The 21,416-nt window shown below is 39.9% G+C and overlaps 1 protein-coding gene across 6 annotated transcripts in view; it reads left to right on the top strand.

Moving 5' to 3' along the window:
* Positions 1-21,416, top strand: part of ABLIM1 (actin binding LIM protein 1) — a 130,483-nt gene that overhangs the window by 63,508 nt on the left and 45,559 nt on the right. For all 6 annotated transcript variants that reach the window (XM_014250229.2, XM_088059646.1, XM_088059645.1 and 3 more), the window contains exons 7-8: positions 15,999-16,086; positions 20,593-20,651. In XM_014250229.2, the coding sequence (XP_014105704.2) occupies positions 15,999-16,086; positions 20,593-20,651 (147 nt within the window). The remainder of the gene's footprint in view (positions 1-15,998; positions 16,087-20,592; positions 20,652-21,416) is intronic.

Here is a 21,416-nt window from a genome sequence, read left to right as displayed (position 1 = left end):
TTCTAAATATGTTTGTGATATAGTAATTTATACAGAGGTTCTTCTGATTTTAAAGGGGAGTAGTAATTTAAGATGTGGTACTTAACACGACTGAAGTTTAGTACTTGTAAATACTGTTCATTTAATTACCAGAATTTTAAGATGTCTCATCTGTGCTCTAATTCTGCAAGATCTCAATTGAGACACCCTGACTTCTGAAGTTAGAAGGAAATAACAGTAATTAGGGGAGGGGAAAAACAAACATACTGTGAAAGCTGCTACATTTGTTTAAGAAAATTGTATCCATATTTAAGAGGCAAAGAATGTGACCAAGAAGAGCCTGAAAGTTTCTTCAGATGTTTTCAGAGCTAGATTTAGAAACCTGTGCTGTGAGGGATTCATGGGAGTTTCTGCTGTTTCTTTAGACATGAATGAGTCTGTTCTAAACACTAAATAAACAAACAAATAAATATCATCACAGAACAACCTTGCTGGTTCCCATACAAACTGTAAATGAATTATTTGAACAATGCCTGTCTAAGTTGTTGAAGTGTTGCCTCCTGCAAACACTCACCCATGTGAGCAGCTCTGCTCATGTGAGTATTAGCATTCAGATGCTTCAGTTGATTGACTTTCAGAGGCACTCAGCAGCCTGCATTTTTAAGTAATCTATTTTAAGGGGACTCATAGCTCATGTGATGAAAATATCACTCTTCTCTGCAAAGATCCATGGACAGAGTTTAGTTAGGTACTTCAGTACAGTCACGTATCTGGTCCTGTGTTCTTAAAACACTTTCTAGATTGAGAAGCCGTGTAGCTCTTAAACTGACATTTATTTCAATTCTGTTCAGAAATGTTAAATGAAAAAGTAGCATATATTCTTCTGACAAATTAAGTATTTAGCAAGGCTGTTTTCATAACAATAATACAGGAAGTATCACAAAATATTTAATTTACTGTATTTTAATGATGCGATCTGTACTGGTAATACAGATTGATGTGTAGTAAAAGTTCAAACACTTTTATAAATTAAGCAATTGATGAACCAAACAGAGACTGATGATAGGATGGATCCAAACAGGATGGGGGTATGTTAAAGTTGTGGATAATAATATCCCTGAAGAATGCAGTACCATTCTGTTTTTATAGCATTAAGTATCTTGTGCTTTAGGTGTCTTACAGGCTTGGGGGAGATTTTGCGCTCAATCAGTGTCTCCCAGTCACACACAGCACAATAATCCAGGGAAAAAGGCCACAGAGCATATGAGAGGCAGCAGCACAGTCTAGTGCATGATTTGTTCTGTGATTTGCTTTGTTTGTGTTTAATTTTACTGCCTTTAGAATAAAGGAGAAAACATGACCATGTTGCTTGAATGTCCCAGGTAAATGATAACAAAAGCAGAAGCACATGCTGTGGTCATTTGCCCTCTTAGTCAGGTGCACAGGACCTTTTTCATTACAGAAAACACTTGGGAGAGATCAGATAGGGTCAGAGCACAGAGTGCATTGAAAACTCATCCGGTGTTCCCAGAGTGTGACTGCAGCGTGTTCTCACTCCAAAATGTGCAAACAAGATAAAGGATACAGGTACCAGCGTGGGAAGTGGCCCCAGTGCTTGAGCTAGCCCAAATCAGTCTGAATTGGGCTAGAATACAGTCTCAGATAAACTACGTGTTTCTACAAAACTAGACTAACACCCAGGAGGCTGTATAAATTCTTCAGAAGCTGTGGAAGTAATATTTAATAACTTCCAGAGGAGGAGAGAGCCGAGTTCATAGACAGGAGACACCTCTCCCCAAGGGAAAAATGTTGTGAATTGTGTCGACATCAAATAGTGACACATGAAAGTGGTGAGAAATTCTCCTGCCCCTGCCTGGGTCGGTGTCCTTCCCCTTTTGCTTTTCCAGAATGGGATGGCCGAGTCGCAGCCCGAGTGGGTTGAATGTGCAGGGAGGGTTATTTGCTGGTTTTGGTGGGTGTGTGCAGGAGAGGGCTGAGGGAGGAGGAGGAGGAGGGCTCCGGGCTGGGTGCAGCTCCAGGCACAGCCGAGCCGGTTCGGGGAGAGCAGAACCAGCCCTGTGCTCCTGCCCGAGCCTCAGCGGAGCTGAGGAGGAGATGGACTTGGACTGAAAAACCCCTGTGAGAAGGTAAACCCCTTCCTGTGAAACTGGAGCTGAGCTGGAAAGGGTCATGGCTTTCCTGGGGGAGGGAAGGTGGTGCAGCTTTCTGATGGGACTGAATAGCTTGCCAGGGGGATCATAATAGGGTTCTTGTACTTTTGTTGCTGTGCACCAAAAAGGATTATTTTTAAAGGCTGTGTGTAATTCTGTGGTTTAGATAAAGAGAGTGCAGCTACACATATTTTTAAACTGGCAGGAAGAGAGGAGAATGGCACAGAGCTTGGGCTGTTTCTGATTGCAACTGATTGCTGCTGTGTGGAGGAAAAATACAATTCTGTACCTTAAATAATTCTTGATAGAGTTTCTTGGCTCTTTTGATCACTTTGGAGATTTTTTTGCATAGAAATAAGGTTAGCATTTGTTTCTAGTTTTCCTGCGTTTTTGCTGAGAGATGTGTTTTATCAGTTATTATGGAATGCTGATTTTTTTCTTTTTCTTAATGTGGGGTTTGTTTGGATAAACGCAGGGAAATTAAAAATTTAATAATAACTCAGAATACGGGCAAGTGGTTGAGACAGGTTGCCTATGTAGCTGAGTAGCAGCACAGATTTAACTTTAATTAGATTACTCTTGCATGATGAAAAATAACCTGCTGTAATTACTGAGAACACCACACCAGGCACAAGATCAAAAATCTAGAATAAATATACCTGTAGAAAAATAATATAAATAGCTTGATGTAAAAATCTTTCTAACAGGATTTTAGTGAATCCCCTGGCCCCAATCAAAAGACTGAATTTGGCAGGAAGGGTATCTGTAGTTGGGAAAGACTTGATTTATAAAGATGACAAAAAAGTATCTGAAGTTGACAGAGCCCTAACAGAAGTTAGTTGCTATGGCAGCATAATCACAAGGCATTAACTTCCCAGCAGTGGTTTGGAAACCATCCTTCAGTCAATTTGAACATCAATAGGAAGGGGAGGAATGTTAAGAGGATGTAAAGATGGTGAATAATAAGAGCAGGTTGTAACAAGTAATTTGAAAAAATAACCAATTAAAGCTTCCTTATTGCCACAAAGGGATTTGTGAAATCTCTCAGGTGCTTATAAAGTCATGGCTTATCTTTATAAATTGCTTTTGTGAGTACAGTGTTGCTGATTAGGATCTACATATCCTAGAAAAGCATCTTTACTGTCTACATTGTTGATTTAGTTAAAAATTCTCTAGTGTATTTCTTGTACTAAATATTGCTAAAAAACTTAAGCAGTCTGATCAAATTTTTTAAAAATATTTCAATGGAGGCATTTATATGATCACAAAGTTTATTGCCACCACCAACAGCCTTTGTGACAAAAAGCCACTGCAGGTATTCCAGTAACATGGAACAGCCAAAATAAGTAGCTTTTTCATGTCTTAGAGGTGCACAGAACACATAAAAGCTTTTAGTAGAAGGATATCTTACCTGGATAAGTGCACTATTTGTGTTAGATAACTGTATTAAGAATTTAATTGCTTGGTTGTATTGCAGAACACATCTTGTTCTCTGGGAGCAGACTTTAGGGAAAACATAATAGTCTCTTTTTATTTTCTGGCCACCATTGCTTCTTCTGTCCATCTTTTAAACCTTTGCATTGTGCTGGTCCTACCTGCCAAAATCACCCACAAGAGAGATAAAATTAATCATGATCCCTGCACCAAAGTGTTTAGACTGAACCAGAAGTTCCTCCAGCATTGCAGCCCCACTGGCAGCTGGGATGTGGTGACAGTGGAATGTAGCTGTGCACTCTGCAGCAATGTGAAGTTATTTCAGCCAGTTACTTTTTGTTCCTCCTGGACTGAGATCACAATGAAAAACGGATTAAGTGGTGAAATATTTTTTTCAGGATTCTGATGTTTCATTTTTAAGACCTGCTTTAAGTCTTCCTATCAGTGAAAAGTTTACAACTGACTTCTAGAAGGCAAGGGTAGAACTTACACCTATCTCCCATAAAAAATGATTGTTGGGAAGAATGCAGCAATAATGTGTTTGAAACTTGAGAAGTGGAGAAGAGCCTGTCAGAGCAAGCCTGTAGCTGTCACCTGCTTGTAGCAGGTTCCATCTGGGTATTGTGCTCAGCATTCACTCTGTGAGGACTCAGTCTCTCTTTTGTCTGCTTTGTCAGGGTGTTTTCCTGAGGGGGGAAAAAAAAGTTAAGAAAAACAAATACTAATCCAAAATATATGTTTGGAATCTCTAGGGATTTTGAAGTCCACAGAATGAACACCTGTCTTTATTGAGCAGGTGGTTTTACAGATGGAGAAATATGATCATGGGAGTATTTTATGGGTGGTGAAATGTTTGAAATGAGCACCTGAAGTACATGATGGGTAGATTTTAATTACATGCTCGTGCTATATTAGAAGATCATACAGGTTTGAAAGTTCTTTGGATAGCTATCTGGGATGTGTGACATGTATTACAAGCCTTTTTAAGAGGGAAAAATAGCACACAGTAGGAGATGCATCTTTTCATCACCAGCAAACTCTGGCATTTAAACTGTTTTTGAGGTTTGCAGAGGTCAAGGAAATAACTCTTGGAAATCATTTGAGTATAATTTAAAATGTTAAAAAATTGACTTTTACATGTAGGATTTGGAGAAAAAGATTTGTTATGCATAAAGATGAATATGCTGTTGCTAAGAGTTCTGTAAAGCAGTGGCATCTTGGCTGGAAACTTTTCCTAGGAGTGAGGAGAGTAAAAACTGAAGCAGTAAGAAACTTTAAGCAGAATTACATCACCATCATCCTTGAACTACTGCTGTTGAGGCAAAATTATGGAGATGCTGTAGTCAGTTGAAGATCAAATGGCGTCAAATGTTGTTAGATATACCTTTCTGCTTTATGTCCATCAGCTCTTTCCTGTTCATCACTACAGTAATATGTGGGAAAAGTTTTTCTGTGGTAATTAGAAATCTTGATTTTTATATGAAGCTGAAGTAAACAAGATAGGGAGTAAATTCCCTACTGTGTCTTGGCTCCAACATGCATTCTTTGATTGGATATTCCTGCCAGTAAGTATTCAAAAATGTACTTGCATAGTTTTGCAGCTGTAATTGGAAATCATGTCTATCAGAAGTTAGAAGACTGACAAATAGACAAAGAAAAAAAAAAAAAAAGGATTTCTGCCAAAAAGAAAAGGCTCTGCTTCTAGCAGAGTACATGTTGGTGGTCTGACATTTATTCAAAGTCATTCTTTTTGAAAAAGAGTCAAAAGAGTCAACTGTTTCTCTGCAGTAAGAATCCCCTGGTTACCCTGAAGTCCTTTCTTATTTCCATTTTAAATTTAGTGTAACATAAGTACTTTGGCCAGAATTACAAAACAAGGATTTCTGAGAATGAATGTTGTCAAATAGAGGCTCTTAACAGATATGGATGACTGTGGAGTGACTGGGAAGAAAAATATTAGAAGTAAATTTGTCCTTTCCCTAGGTTGCCATCTGTTGTTTGCTGTGACCTCTTGCTGTAAGAGATTTCCAAAGGTAGTGGGTATTGTTGCAGTTAATCAAGGATAAAAACACATTCTTTAGACTTTTTAAAGCATTATCAGATCAGACTGGTTGCAATAGGATCAGTTTCCTACAAGAGGAAGGCTCTAGCCACTAATAGAAAAATACTCCTGGCTTAATTCCCACATAAAATGTTTCCCTATCAGAACAATCCATCAGTCTCTGTGATACAAAATAAATTGCATGTTACATGTCTACTTTGTTTCTTACAGGCTACTTTTGTTTTATATTCTCTAGTTGTTTTCTATGGATGTACTGAGTCTGACCTCATGCTTAGTTGCTTATTCCCCTCCTTTGGCCCTTGCAACTCTTGTTTCTCTGTTGTTTTTGGGACACTCCCTGTGAAGTGAATGCAGATATCAGAATGGAGCCCAGGCTTTGCTGAATCACATGCCAAAGCTTGCATCGTTCCTGAATCATTCTTCTGACAGACAACGGGAAAGGCAGTTCTGTGTGAGATGAACAAGAAAATTGGCTACAGTTACTTAGGTCTAGTGCTGTCTGGGGCTGGGATTCTGAGAATTTTGCTCTGCCTGGCTCTGCTGTAAGCATTAATTTGGGTCCTGGGTGAGTTGCTTAAACTCTCTAGCTCCCACTGTCTTCACCAGTCAGAAAGTGGTTTGCATGTGCCCACTGAACAGTTTAAAATGAGTTTTTCCTCGAGCTGTTTTCCCAGCCTTCCCCAGGGCACAGAGCCCTGTCACAGCATTGAGCTCTCAGGATCAGTAGCAATTTTGGGGTTGATGCAGTTTACCCAACCCCAGAACCTCTCCTGGCCTTGCACTTGAGATGTCTCAGAGAGCCACAAGTCAGATCAGCCAAAGCTGCCTTCTATCTGCAAGGGCCCTGCTATACCAGGAATTCTGCTGTTTAGCCAAGACAGGTCTCAGTGAACTGATTTAACTCTCTTGGGAATCTTTCCAGTGTGACCTGTGCTCCCTAGGAGCTGCCTGATGCATCTGTAAAATCGTCTTTCTATGTAATGCCCATTGGAATGAATTTTAAGGTCAGAAGCACTATTAAAGTAATCTTGCTTGACCTTCTCTTTACAAAATCAGAGCTTTTCCCTAGAAACCAAATGAAAGCTTGTCCTTTGGGAAATTACCCAGTCGTGAAAACTGCAGAACAATTGCAAGGCCAAAAATTTTCCCTCATGCTGCTTAAATTACCTTTTCTTTTTAGAAACTTCACCTTGTTTTGAGGTTAAAATTGTCTAATTCCAGTTTTTGATGTCACAGAGTTTTCAGTGGGATTGAAAAGCTCCTGCTCTTTCCTGCTATTTCATCCTTTCTCTGCTTTTAATTGCCTGTCATTGTGATCTAGTCCCCTCTGAAGCCTTTATCTGAGTAATGATTTGACTCTGAGTCCTTCAGGATCACAGCTGAAGACTCACCTCGTGCTGATGGCTCTCCACTGAATTCCCTTCTTCAAATACGTGTGTATGCACCCACTGGTGTTACAAAAGTTTTTCTGCTTTTCCTTTATATTCGTTGTATACATTAAATGATCAGAAGAGCAGGCCCTTTCGGGTACTCTGTGACAGCCTTTTCTGGGAGATTTTAATGATGTTCCCCCAGTGCCTCTGTCAGTTGCTGTTGAACATGGCTCTGAGTCTCACAGGACCTTGCCTTCTGGATTTGCAGGCATTTTGCATCAGTCTCTTAGAACATACTTGGTTGGTTTAGATGGCTTAAACAAGCACTGCCTGTGAGTCACCAGCAGATTTACCAGGGAAGGTTTTGTGTTCTTATCTTGGCCAGCAGTACCTCATGCTGTGGGTTGAAGGAAGTAATCTCTGAGGTATCTGGCTCAGCAGATCCTCCCCTGCTATCAGAGCCATCTGTCTGAGCAATGCCTTGCTACACTTTTCCTAAGCCTCTTTGAGTTCAAATTATTCAGGTCTTGAATAATCTGTAAACTTTGATTTGTGAAAAACACTTTTTAAAAAAAAAACAAAACCTTGCTCAATAAACAGTATCAAACAGGAAATTGGATTGTCAAATACAGACCCTAAAGGTACACATCCTGAATACTCCTGCCTTTTTTGTGTAATTTTTCATCATTTTTCATCTACAGATCACAAGACAATTTTGCCTGATCTGTTTGGTTTTTTTTCACATCATGCTGTAGTAAAGATTTTATTGTCTTTAAACATACTGTTCCTAGTTATTGCTTTGGTAAATTTATCTGTCCTATTAGTTATATTTATTTCTAATTTAATGACTTGGTAATTGCCTTTTTTTCCTCTTTAGTTAATATTATCTCAGTTCTTATGATTGGGACCTGCAGCAGAATGTCTCAAAAAATGTTTGGTTTTCCTTTTATGGTTTCTTTAAGATCTAAGAATATGTATGTTCTTTCCAAATGCCACATGCATGTATAATTATATATACATATCCAACTCTGCTCTCTATTTCTGTTTGTCCATACATGCAATCAAATCATGTTTGGAGATATATGCTAATTTTTGAAAATGATAAAAAGCTTTTTATATTAGGATGAGGTCCAGTATTTATCATCTGCTATCAGGTGCAAAACTTTCTTATTTATGAAACAATTCTGTTGAGTTTTTTTAAGATACAAAGGAGGTTTGTTACTGACTTTTCTAGCTAAATTTCAGCAGGTTGGATTCAGCTGTATTTCTACTGACTAAAGAAGTTCTTTCCAGTTCAAGTTAATTCCCATTGTTTGGAGCTGTGGTTGCAGCACTGCAGATGCAGCTGCAGTAGATGTGACCTGATAATGCACAAACACCGAGTTCTGTAATTCGAGGTCCAGCCAGAGGAAGGGGTCGAGGGACCAACAGTCACTTCATGTGAAGAGTTAAAAGGAGAAATAGGGTCGTGTCTCACTCCTCAACTCCCATATTCCTGATAACTCAGTGCTTCTGTCATCCCCTAAAGAAAGGAAACACGAGGAGGTCTTGGAAAGCTGGAGATTCCCGGTGTTGCGGAAGATTGGATATTGTGTGCATCCGGTACAAAATCCATTCCCGGGGCTCCCTGCTGTCCCTTCACTTGTGTCACAGAGCTGGCACTCGGCACTGAACCATGCCAAGGGCTTTGCTCTGCTCTCAGCAGGCTGGAAGCTGGAGCTGGAGGGGCTTTCACACCGTGCTGCAGACATGGGGTACTCCCTACAGCTCAGTACACCTATACTTCACTCTTGCAGTCAGCACAGGATTTTTTTCTGGCTGCTGGAGTCAAAATTACAGTTGTTCCAGCATCAGGCTGTTTGAAAAGGTCCTTGGCACTATGGTGGAGTTACTGTAAAGTAGCTTTGATGGTTAATTCTAATTATAAACTAATCCAGCAATATGAATGTGACTATAAGCAGTTCCTTCAGTTTCTGAAGTATCTTTCCATGTCAAAAATCATGCTGGACAAAATGCATACAAGATAAAGGAATATTTACTTATCTAATGCTTTGTGAAGCCTGAAGATTACAGAAGATATAGAAAGCCCACACCTGTACTTATAAACTGAACCTGTTCCAGCATTATTGAGAAATAGAGATGGGATTTGTGTCAGATACTTGCTGCTGAGGAGTTAACAATCTAAAAAATAATCTTTGCAATAAATGAGGCTTAAAAGAAAATGAAATGGTGGGTGCTGGATTTTGCCTTCATATGCACCTAAAATAAGGGTAATGAAGGCAGTGAATTCACAGATTTGTATTATAATTAGATACAAATGAAACTTAACAAAATATAAAATATAGTGCATATATTTCTTCTACATTACTTCTGATTGACTACATATTCAGTTAGTGGGATTAGGTTTCTTGTGCTTAAATCTAACATAAGATCCTAACAGAGATGATGCTGAAATCCTGGCATTTGGCAGTAAAGCTGTGTTTGCAGTTGCTTTGTTCCTGTGTACTGACCATAAGAATCTAGCCAGTTGCTTTGGGCTCCTGTGGGTGCATTTCTTGAGTGGGATTCCCTTCTTCTTACTCACCTGCTGTTAACTGTGTAGGTAACGTGAATTCTCAGCTTTGGTGTAGCAATAGGTAGATTTTTCCTGTAAAGACAGAAGGAACAGCTCCATAAAGACCATAACTGATAGCTGAACATCTCATCTGTGTGTGCAAATTACTCAACTTTGGGTGTTGCAGGAAAGCTCTCAAAGGAGAGCTGACAGTGCAATCACAAGTAACTTCTAAGGCCTTGCTAAATCAAGTCCAGTTGGTACTCAGCTGCCACAAGTGCTGCCTCTTCATGCCAGTAGAGCAGTTTCACAGCTGGGGATTTAGCCTGAATGATTACTCACATCTTTGTTATAAGGAAAACTGTATTCCCTGCAGTAAATACTTGCACTGCTGTCAGCAGCAGCTGATGTGTGGCAATACTGTGTGTCGATAGAATTAACATTAATAAGTTACAAAATTTATTACAGTCCATCCATTAAGGAATACACTAGCATGACATTGTCAGTCACTGTTGTAATGCTGGGAAGTATTTTTGTATAAAATTAGACACTGGGCATGAATTAACAGTGCAAGTGTTCATAACAGCAGGGCAGCTGGGGTTTTGTCTCAGCCAAGGCAGCACAGCAATCAGTGGTGGGCTCAGAGGGTCTCCCATGTCTCTTCCATGCATGTTGTCACTCACATTTACAGTCACGGCCTCACGCTCCATTTCCCACTTTTCCCCAGACTTGTCTGTTGCGGCTCCATCAGCTTGGGAACTGCCAGTGTGAGCTCTGCTTCCTGCTGCTCCATCCTCCCGCAGGTTGAACAGAGACAGAGGCTGTGCTGAGAGCTGCTTCTATTGACAGTAGTGTAAAAAACAGCTTTAGAAGGTCCAAATTTTAGAGATGCGTATTAGACAAGGACTCATTTTTTAAAAAACTTGTTACACTTTCCTTCCATTGGTAGTAATAAAGAAACTTATGGTAGATTCTGAAATCCTTTGGAAGCAAAGAAACTACATTTTTTTTTCTTTTTTTTTTTTTTTTTCTGAGCACAGATATTTGTAGTGACTTGCTACAGATAAGAGCCTGGGAAAAATGAGTGGACAGTTTGGGTCAGGATGTTATTAGAAGCAAATTTTGGTCTTCACAGTGTTTATGCTGTTCCAGCCACTCATGAGATCACAGAAGCCTGCAGAGAAGGAAACAATGGAATTTGATGTTACACCGAACATCAAACAGGGTTGAAGGTTCTGTGACCTCTGCAAGTAATTAAAATAAAGCTTCCCTGGAAAATACTAGGCTACTGCCACAGTTCCTGTTTTACAGTTCATTACATTCCTTAAGGGGTTTAAAAGATGAGTCTGAATTATTCTTTGTGCTGCTCCATAGTCCTTAAGTTAAGAAATCAAGTCATTCTCCTTAGAGTCATTGTAGGAATAAATATCAGATAGGTTTGTCTCTCAAATGGGCCTATTATAACTTCTCATAAAAACTAAAACAAAAAAGGAAAAAAGGAAAGTGCTTTTACTCTCAAATGTACTCTTTCAACTCCGTAATTGTTTTTGTAGTATTTAAATAGAAAAGTAAAGCTTTCTACATGTTTAACAGCTCTCTGTCAGGTGACTACTAAGTTATCTCTGAAAGGAGAGTGAATGAGTGCAGCTGTGCAAATGTAACACAACAAATATGCACTTAATTGTGTCCTTTGGCCAGCAGAACATGTCTGTAGGTAATTAGTTCTTCCTCTACCAGACCCACTGGCATGTGAGCTCTCCTAGTGGGATTCTTGTTATTGTTCTCTCTGGCTCTTGTTCGCTGTTGTTCTGGAAGGAAGGACAGAGCTGAAGGCATGAGTAATAGGAAATCTTAAGCTCTCACGTTCACCAAAGAGGAAAACATTTATTTAATCAGCCTAGAGCTTTACAAGCACTCAGAGAATAGAAGTTAGTCTTGTGGGAAGTGGGGGCAGAGGGGTTGGACTCAGAAGATACAGTCCTTGGCTTTTGAAGTGCTGTTACCCCGGGGTTAACGCTGGACATGAGCTCAGTGCAGGTCCTTTTTCAGCTGGACTTTTGGTACGTGTTGTGTCGGCTTGTCTGCTGGTGTATTTGCAGCTCCTGGGTTGGAATAATTCACTACTGCCTTCCCTGACAGCTAGGAGTGACAGTACATTTTTGTCCTCAGGAGCTCCCCAAAGAAGCAGAGTTTATAAAGTGAAGGCAGGTGAGCACTTTGTGCATGTTGTGAGTAGGCTGGAGCATCAGCAGGGTGAGAAGTTTGTACAGGAGCTCACAGAATACTGCTTCAAGTATCTCCCTACCTTTAGTTTACCTTTTAAACTGGCAGAGGTCTCTAAGCTGGGTGCACACATTGTGTAACCCAGTGCCATCTCTCTCACTTTGGACAACTGTGCAGGGTCACTACCCCACCCCATTAGAGGGAGCCTTCAAAGCTCTCTAAACAGTCCACAGAGGCTCTTAGCTAAGGAGGATTTGTAACATCCAAGTTGAAGTCATTTGGGAGAATAGCATGCTGGGAAAAGGCAGGAAATTTATAGCTTCTGAGTCTGAAAAGGTGATCTATGAAAAATCTGGTATGAAAAATGTGGTTTCTTATTGTCAGCTATTGTGATAGGTGTTGGTGTTATAATACGTAACAGAATTTATACTTTTGCTCATGGTACTTGGGACATGTCCTCTGCAGAATAAACACATCCAGCTCCCTGTGTAGTCCATCATCCATGAATCCTGGTCACTGAGCCTCCAGCTGTCCTTCACAAGCATTAGAGATGTGATTACATGAACTTATTTTTAAGACTGGTTGTGAAGAATACATTTCTATAATGGTTTTCCTTGGTAGTGTTTCTCCAAAGTATTTTACGTAGGACATTAAATGTAATTCAACCTGCTTTGTAGACTGGGAAACTGAAGGTCAGCATTGATACAGACTTGATTCCAGTTTAGGTCTTGAAATTACCAGAATAAATAGATCTTTAATAATATCTGAAATAATATATCTATTTCATTCATGAGCATGCGTATAATGTGCATATTGTGGACAGTATATATATATTTGTAGTATATAGAAAATAACTAAAACTCTTATATCTTTGATTAGTCAGTTATCAGTGGGATTTGCAGAGCCATAGAAAGCTACTCAAATTTAGCATTCATTTATCTACATTTATAATTATGCTTGTAGAATTCCTTTGATTGCTGTTTCTTCACTCTGCAATTCTAAGGCTCTGGAAGTATTTGGTAAATGAGAATGTACTTCTGCTTTTTAAAATTTAATTCTTACTGTTTGCTGTGTTTAAATGGGATTTTATCTGAGAACCTATTTCAGATTTCTCAATGTGCGTAGAAGATAAATAGGCAAGTTAGAAGAGGTTGTATGTTGTCATTAATTGATAACTTATGTTCTTTGCTTTTAAAGCACATGCAAGTGTCTGATAATTTAACAGAGACTTTATAGGCAGTGACAGCAACACATAGGTTTAATATTTCATTTGACAATTGCTGTCAATTAATTCAATTCCATTTAAGAATTTCAAGTAAAAATGTTAAATATTATTTTGGTTGCTTTTAGTACATCTACCTAAGCAAACCAAGGTATTTAGAGCAATTAGTTTAGCTTATGCCATATTATTTTAGGGCCAGTACTCTGAGATATGGGTCACAGTTTGTGCTTTATGGTTTGGATAGTCCTGACAACGAAAGTGAAATCATTCAGAAGGGACCACAAGCAGTATGATAGATCAAATCCCAGCAGCTGCATAGCACAGAGAATTGCAGAGGATTTCTGGATGTGACCTGGAAGGGGTGAGGAGAATTCAGCACAGTGAGAAGAGCCTTTAACCTTCTCTCACCTTGACTGAAGGATGTTTGGGGCAAATGTGCACTTAATCAATTTTACCTGTTGTTGCCATGAGGATTGAGATGCAAACCTTTCAACGTGCAGCACAGTAGCATGAGGTCCTGGAAAGCTGCACACTGAACTTACTGAATGGGGGTTTAGGAGCCCTGAAAGGGCAAAAGCTGATGTCTAGAAAGTGTGAATATTTCATTGACTTGTAGATGTTTGTCCTCCTACATTATAAATGACTTTTAGCAACTGTTTTCCCGGATGATCACAGCAAGTCAGGCATAGCAAGATGAGTCCTGAATTAATTGAGATTCAGAATGTTTTCCAGCAAATATCTGCTGTAGGAAGGATCCCACTCATGAGTTGTAGAAATATTACAGAGGCAGAAAACTCAATAAACTGTTTTGGAAGTGTTTAACAAGAGCAGCTGCTCTGGTATGTGACTTCCCCAAACCTCTCCAGTGCAGGGTGTGTTCTCACTTCGACTTGCAGGGTTGTGTTATCTGGGGTGTGGTGTTCATTCATCATCACTCACGCCAGGCTAAAATTTGGCCAGTTGTTTCAACCTGATAAACTTGAAATTGATCCCTTTGGGTGTTTGGAAGAGGCAGGTGTACATGGTTTAAACTATATTCCCTTGACAGTAGCTTATCAGAAGTTTTTCCAGGAAGACAAAACTTCAGAGAAGCCACAGGTTTATGCATAATAATGTGATGAATTCTGGATTTCTTTATCCTATAAATTCCAGTCTTGAATTAAACTAATGGGATGCCTCAGAGGTTAAATAATTGCTAGGGAGAACCAGAGATGAAGAAGGCAGCCAGTAATGAAAATGGCTGAAAATTAGTATTAACTCATTTTCATTCTTAGTTTAATATTGGCTTTGTTGCTGCAAGTCAATCATCAGTTTTCTCCCTCATTAGCTTTTCTTCTTCCAGTGAACATATTTTGTAGTGACTCCTCATTTTCCCTTTTAACAGAGACCCTGTTTTGCATGATAGCTTTAAATCTGCTTTACCAAAACTGCATTTTTAAATCCCATTACTCTCCCTTTGGTGGAATTTGCCCCTGAAGTGCAAGAATCAACAGTAAATACAAGATCTGATTAGGGGAAGTGCAGGCTTTTGGCAGCTGAACAGTGAAATGTATAACCAAACTAACATCACACTGAGTCCTCTTCTCTGGCCTTGTAATGCTGAAATTTATTGCTGAAATCCCTGGATGGGAGTTATTAAAAATGAATGGTGCAAATTCACCTGTAGAAGGGCTGGGTGGTAAAGCTGATCTTCTGGTAGCTGTCAGGTACTTTAATCCATGTACTTCATCATCTTATATAAATATGTTTAAATAAAAAGCCTCTGTAATGAATGTCAAACCAAAAATATGTTGTTATTCTTCTCAATAGACAAAATGAAAGGTTGGATTTAGTAACGTTACGGTCTTAAGTATAATGAAGTAGGAGATGGTTTTGATGACATTTTACAAGTCAGCTATAGAGTAAACAGATATTTCATGCATTAGCATCTCAGTGGATGGGGAATATTTGTGACAAAGGACTTGAGGTTAATTTGTTTGGAAAGCCAGATACAAATTCCAAGAATTTTAGAATTCTTTACTTGTCATTATGAACGGTCATTTTCTAGCTTTAAATATTTTTCTATTTAAAAGCTTGATGTGGACATTTTGTGCTTAGTTTATGATGTGAGGAAGCTAATGTATTGATTGTTTTGGCCTCCTAAGGAGAAGAAATAGCATTAATATTTATGCCTTGATTTTTCCTGTCCTCAGAGGCCTGAAATCTGATCAGCTTTACCTATTATGGGTATCAATGTATTTAAGAGACTGTATGACTCAGTGGATTTGGATTTGGGTAACAGGATCTGGGGTATTTAGGACCTTTACATCAGTAGTTCAAATTCAGCCCAGGCTGTCTGTGCTGGTGTAGCTTCTGAAGTCAGGCATTTGGGAATTAAATTAATGGGCCCAGAAGTGGCTCTAGAAAACTCTCTGTACTAATACCCATATCAGCAGTATAGGGAAGAAGACCAAGGAATGAATTGGCAAGTTGAAAACTCATTGATTGACTAAATCCTTCCATAACAATGGAGCAGTTGAGAAAAGATATGTTTGGCAAAGCAAGGAGGCAGCAGGTTTACACAAATTAACTGCAGTGTGACATTCATTGCCTTGGACTGTTAGGTAGATGACAATTTAAGAGGATGTTTGTCAAATCATGGAGAACAGGTACTTTATGATGTAGCTCCTAGCCAGGAAGACGCTGATTACTTGAACGGGAAGGTGTGAAGAGGAAGGGATGCTCTGTGTTGTCTTTTCTCATACGGAGTTTTTCCCAAGCAGTCACTGCTGGCCTCTGTTGAGGGCAGGATAGACCTCAGGGCTGAAGCAGTGAGGCAGAGCTTACATTCTCAGTGCTGCTGTCACATCATGAGGGCAGTGCTGTATCAAAACAGGTGAACTAGAAGAAAAAGGGCAATGGTCAGTTAGCAAATAATGAGTGCTCAGAAAGCAGTTCAATGCATTTGTCACCAAAATGTTCTTTCTTTGTTTTTGTTTAGGCAGGTGACAAGCATTATCATCCCAGCTGTGCACGATGCAGCAGATGCAACCAAATGTTCACAGAAGGAGAAGAAATGTATCTGCAAGGTAAGGATGTCTCCATTCCAAAACAAGAAAATCAGACATTGTGATTTTTCTGTCATAGACCTCAAGAATTTATAAACCCATGCAATATGTCCAAGGAGGACTATAGTCCTCCTGTCCTCAATAGTGTTCTCATATTTTTTTCACTTGATACCCTTTTGCTCTATTAGGTGGCCATAACTGTGACTTTGCAGGGACTCTGCACCCTCTCTGAGGCAGCCTGTGCTTGCTAAAAAATGAAATTTATTAGGCTGCCTCTGAATTTGACGTCTCATGGATAGTTTAGCCCCAGAGTGGTGTATGAGATACCAGACAAAGTGAAGGGATTTCCCCTGATTTCTGCTGATCAGTTTCTGTGCTATTCTGGACCACACTCCAAACTGTAAAAGGCAAGGGAAGATCTTCAGAAGCTTCACTGAATTTGTTTTGAACCATGTAGACCTCATTCCTCATGCACGTTGACAGAGTGTTTCCTTCAGTTCTTAATTACATTTACTTCCCTTGCCTACTTCCCTTTTATCTGGTCACATCTCTTTTTATTCCCATGTACTTAATTTTTATATCTTTCTTTAGCCATCGATTTCTTGTATGTTTATTTTCATCTCCCTTTTCTTGTTAACAGTGTCACACTCCCAATTATTGTTTTTTTCATGATCTTTTCACATAAGAAAGAGTATGCTCTTTTCTTTGATTGAAAAGATCGTATCTTTGATCTGACTCCCGCCTACTCTCTGAGAGGGTGGTATAATTATTAAGTTATTTTATTACTTGCTGTAGTATTACTGTTTGTGGAAGGATGCATAATATCCATTTATGTAAGCCAGAAATAAAAGTGAATAAGGCAGACACATGTTGGGATTTTATATTTGGGACTTAAATTAGAAAACTTTTGATGTACTTGAAAGGAATGTAGAAGAATAGTGAAAAAATTATGAAAGTGTGGTCACAGCCATTTCTTGAAATCCTGAAGAGAGGTTCTTACTGGAGGAGTTCCAAAATAAGATAATATTGTTAAGGCATTCTTTTGAAGCTAACTTGTTTTATTTTGTGGTTTGTCCTTCCTTGCAGTCCCTCTCTCTCATCTCTCCCTGACCTTATACCTCAGTCATCTTATTCCAGCTGTGCCCAGAACAGAATGTGAAGTTGTGTAGCAGCTCTGCTTGGCAGGAGCAAGGAGGGGCTGGAAGAGGGCTGGGTGGGAGGTGCTGCTTTCTGATGGCAAATTGGAAAGACTAATTTGAAAGCACCTGGCAAATCTTAGTTTCCTCACATGATGGTGTGATAAAATACAGACAAAGTTCAAAATGAGCATCAGATCATCCTTTGCCATCGTTAATTAATAACAACCATTTCCAACTGCTGTCATTTGCACCAGTCTAGCAGAGAGTGGGACTTTGGGTTAATTGAGCAGGCTTTGGTGTAAATTTCTGCAGATCAATGACAGAAGGTATGACTTCTACTTAAACTAGGCTGGAGTTTGTCCTGGACAAGATCAGGTGATAGGGAAGGGGAGAGGAGAGAAACCTGGCAGCAGCTTGATCTGCTGTTCTCTTCTTAGTGCATTTCTCTTTCTGTGGTTGTGAATCAATGTTCCTTGTGCTCAGTCTGTCTCAGGGGAGGAGCACCTCAAATTGCATTGCTTTATTGTTCACAAGATTTTTTCTGACTAAATAATGTAATTGCTGAGTGTGCTCCAGACTGTCCTGCCAAAGCTTTCCTTGCTAAATTCAGCGTGCTTGTAAGTGTGAGGACCTAAAAGCCTTTCTTGTGGAAAGCTCTCAGTTGAACAGCATATCCTGACTCCATCCAAATCACTGACCCTAGGGTGCAGAATAACAGCATTCCAAGCATTTCTCCAAAATAGAAATACAACACCACAAAAATAAAGCTAGAACAAAAATCACATTGTTGATAAAATACATGAAAATAGGTGGCTTCCATCTCACTTCTAATTGTCCTCTCCCTAGAACATGAAAACACTGTCTTGGTACTGCTTTGTATAATAGAGAAGCCTGGCAGGACTGTGGTAGAAACTTGTATTAGAAATGTGTGGGAAACCTGCAAAAGGAGAACATGGACAAACTATCTATCTTGGGGCTTTCTATGTTGAGGATGGTTGGAACAATGCCAACAGAAACACTCTGGCTTGGCACTGCTCCAGCACATGAAAATGAAAAAGAAGCAGCACCAGAAATTTTCTCTTTCCCATTGACTTCCTGGTAATACATTATTTTATGGGCTGCCTCACAAGGCTGTTGCTGAGCTAGGATTGCCCAGTATTTACAGGGATGCTGATGTTGAAATAATGATATGTGCAAAGTATAAAGCTGAATAAATGAGCATGCTAGTTGGTGTTTGCCAGATGAGCAAACAAACATACATTAAGAATGGAAATAATCACAATTTGCTGAACTGTTTCCAGTAGTAAAAGAGAGGAGTGATGCAGCTTGGGAATTTGTACCCTTGCAAGCATTTCAAAATAGATTGACATGTTTGGATGGATAGCATCTACAAAACGTAGGTGGCTTGGAGTTCAAGATCACGAAAAATATGTACATTCAACTACTTAAGCCTGCCCTGATTTTTAAATATCGCATCTTTCAAATCTCTTATCATTTTGTGAAAGGAAACCCACAACCCTTAGCTAGGTTTCACCATGAAAATGACATCCAGGTTCCTGCATTTCTTGTTCATTTCCAGCATTTTCACAGGGTGTCCCTAGATTGTGCCAGTTTGTGATAAATACTGCCCAAAATGCAGTGATAGCTTTCTCTTTGATTGTAGGGAAAGTTTAACAGAAAAGAATCATGGAATTGTTAAGGTTGGGAAGACTCCCAAGATCATCATCTCCTGCCATTAATCTAACAGTGAGGTACAGAGGAACAGGGATTATGTTTTTCAGGGCCATAGAGGAAGGAAGCTCACAGCTGGACTTGAGACTTAAACTAAAATCTTAGTTCATCCTTGAGCAATAGGTGTCATATTCAGAGGAGTACTACTCAGATCACTTCTTTTAACATGAACTTACAGCCTTATAACCTGAACTCTCTTCCTCCTGCATGGACAGGGCACAGCTTCCTCCTGATCTCGCAGGCTCTGTGGGGTCCTGGCTCTGAGGCTGCTGTTTGTTTACAGAGAAGGCTCTCAGTGCACTTCTCCCTGTTGTCTGATGGTTTCCCTCTGCCAAATGCACAGTTTCTTCTTCCTCGGCTTAGACTCACAGCCAAACACCTCAGACCCTTGCTCCAGGGTCACAGTGTTCTCTCCTGTCTCCTGATGATGACTCTGCTGTGTACTGCTGGGAAGTGAAATGATTCCTGCTGCTCTTCTGCACCAAGCCGTGTAAGGGCTTGTTAGAAGAAAGTTTCCAGGGGCCTGACCCATCCTTCTCCTGTTCTCTGAGGGTGGGGTTTCCTCTGGCTGCTTTTGAGCTAATAGTCACCAGCAGGAGACCTGGACTTGGCTCTGTTTGGTTTCTTTGTGGACAGAGTGAAGTGGTGATGTTCCCCCCTGCAGATGGCCAGGGCTCTGGATTGGCTTTGTGGTGACTGGAATGAAGGATGAATTTGACTGCAGCTGCAGTTAGTGTTAAAAATCAGTGTTGGTTTTTGCTCCATTTATCTTAGCCAATACCTGCCAGCAGCTTTCCAGCAGTGACCACAGTTTACATTCTGTTTCAAAGGACAACTGAAATGGGATGGAAATGCTTCTTGCCCCTGACATCGCTCAGTCCTTGAGGACAGCAGGATATTCCTACTTCACAGCACAAGAAAGAATCTCATATTTTGGGAAACAAGCAGCAGAGGACTTGACTTTTTTAGTAGGATGTAGAGCTGGAATATGCCAGGTGGAAGTGCTGTGTGTGCCAATGGCAGGTACGGTGTGCTGGGATCCAGGGAGAGGCTCTCCCATGTGCAGCTTTGCACCAGCTGCCACCCTGGCCTCTCACCCACTGCCAGTGGGTCACACAGTCCTGGCTTTTGCACTGTGAATGTTTTAATTTTGCTTTTCCTTTTGCATGAGGGAAGATGTGATCTGAGTAGCACTTTACAGTAACTGTGTATGACACCTGTTGCTCAATGGACTTACAATCAGAACTTCCTTTTTACGTGCAGGGCAGTACATAAGGGGAGAACAGATCAGGTAACTGTGGCCCAGTTCCTTTGCTCTTACCCTCCATCCTGCCAGAGGAACCCTCCCTCTTTCAGTCCCTCCACCTGGTGCTCACTGACCCTGTTGCTGCTTGAGGCTGCTGGAGTTTTAATTAAGAATGTGTGCAAAGTGCTTTGGCAGCCTCAGGACAAAGCAGCTGTAGATACACCAAGGATTTGAATTTTTTTTTTTGTTTCCCTTTTTTTTCCCATGAGCTAGACTTTAATGTGAATTACTTTCATAGTTCATACAGATTGAGCATCTGATGCAATGAAGAGATTCTCTTTAATAACTGACTTGTCATGAGCAGAAGTCATCTGCTTTGCTCTGAATAAAGATGTGTTTCTCCTCCCCCAGGTTCCACTGTCTGGCATCCCGACTGTAAGCAATCCACTAAGACTGAAGAGAAGCTCCGGGTAAGCTGAATTCATGGCTCAATGACACACTGTACATTTTGCACACACAATAATTGAATGTTGTTTTTAAAAGAGTGACTTTTTCCATGTTTTTTTCACATAGCTGTCACAACTCTGGCAGAATATACAGTGGAGGCACTTCAGAGGTATTGCTCTGATTTTTAGGCTTACCACCTTCACATACCTGTCTCAGTGCACTGCCTTAAAGATAGTGTCATTTACTGACATACAGACGTGGCCAAGTATCTAAGACACTTCATTTCATATCTCAATTGTTGTGAGAGAGATTCTTAAGGAGAAGATATGAACAGGGCAAATGCTATCATATATTTTAGTGGTTTTGCACATCTGTGTAATTGCTCTATAGTTATCCCCTGTTCTGTGTGGTTATTTGCAGCATTTAGAAAAGATGAACACTTCTTTCTTTGCTATCCAAGTAAGCCTCAACCTAAAGTTATCCTGATTTAATGCCAAAAAGAGCCACAGTTACCCTTGGAGTTACATCAGCATATTCAGACAAACTTTCTGGGTCAAATCCTCTGTGACAATAATGCTGCACTGATAAATGCTAGAGCCTGGCTTTTTGCATGAACCAGGCAATTCTAAGCCCTTATTCACTGATTCATCCTCTGGACAATTTTCTCTTTTTGATGTCTCAGTTGGTCTCTTGAATTTTGGTAATTTAACAGGATATGAATATTAGAGACTGCAAATGAATAAATTGTCTTTCAGATAAGGAAACTAAGAGGTACTGGTATGAAGATA

This window comes from Pseudopodoces humilis, chromosome 9 (genome assembly GCF_049639895.1).
Source record: "Pseudopodoces humilis isolate 2021_Gansu_Grassland_sample_001 chromosome 9, ASM4963989v1, whole genome shotgun sequence".
NCBI classification, from domain to species: Eukaryota; Metazoa; Chordata; class Aves; order Passeriformes; family Paridae; genus Pseudopodoces; species Pseudopodoces humilis.
The sequence above is the reverse complement of the archived record's forward strand: the minus strand, read 5'-3'. Positions and strand labels throughout refer to the sequence as shown.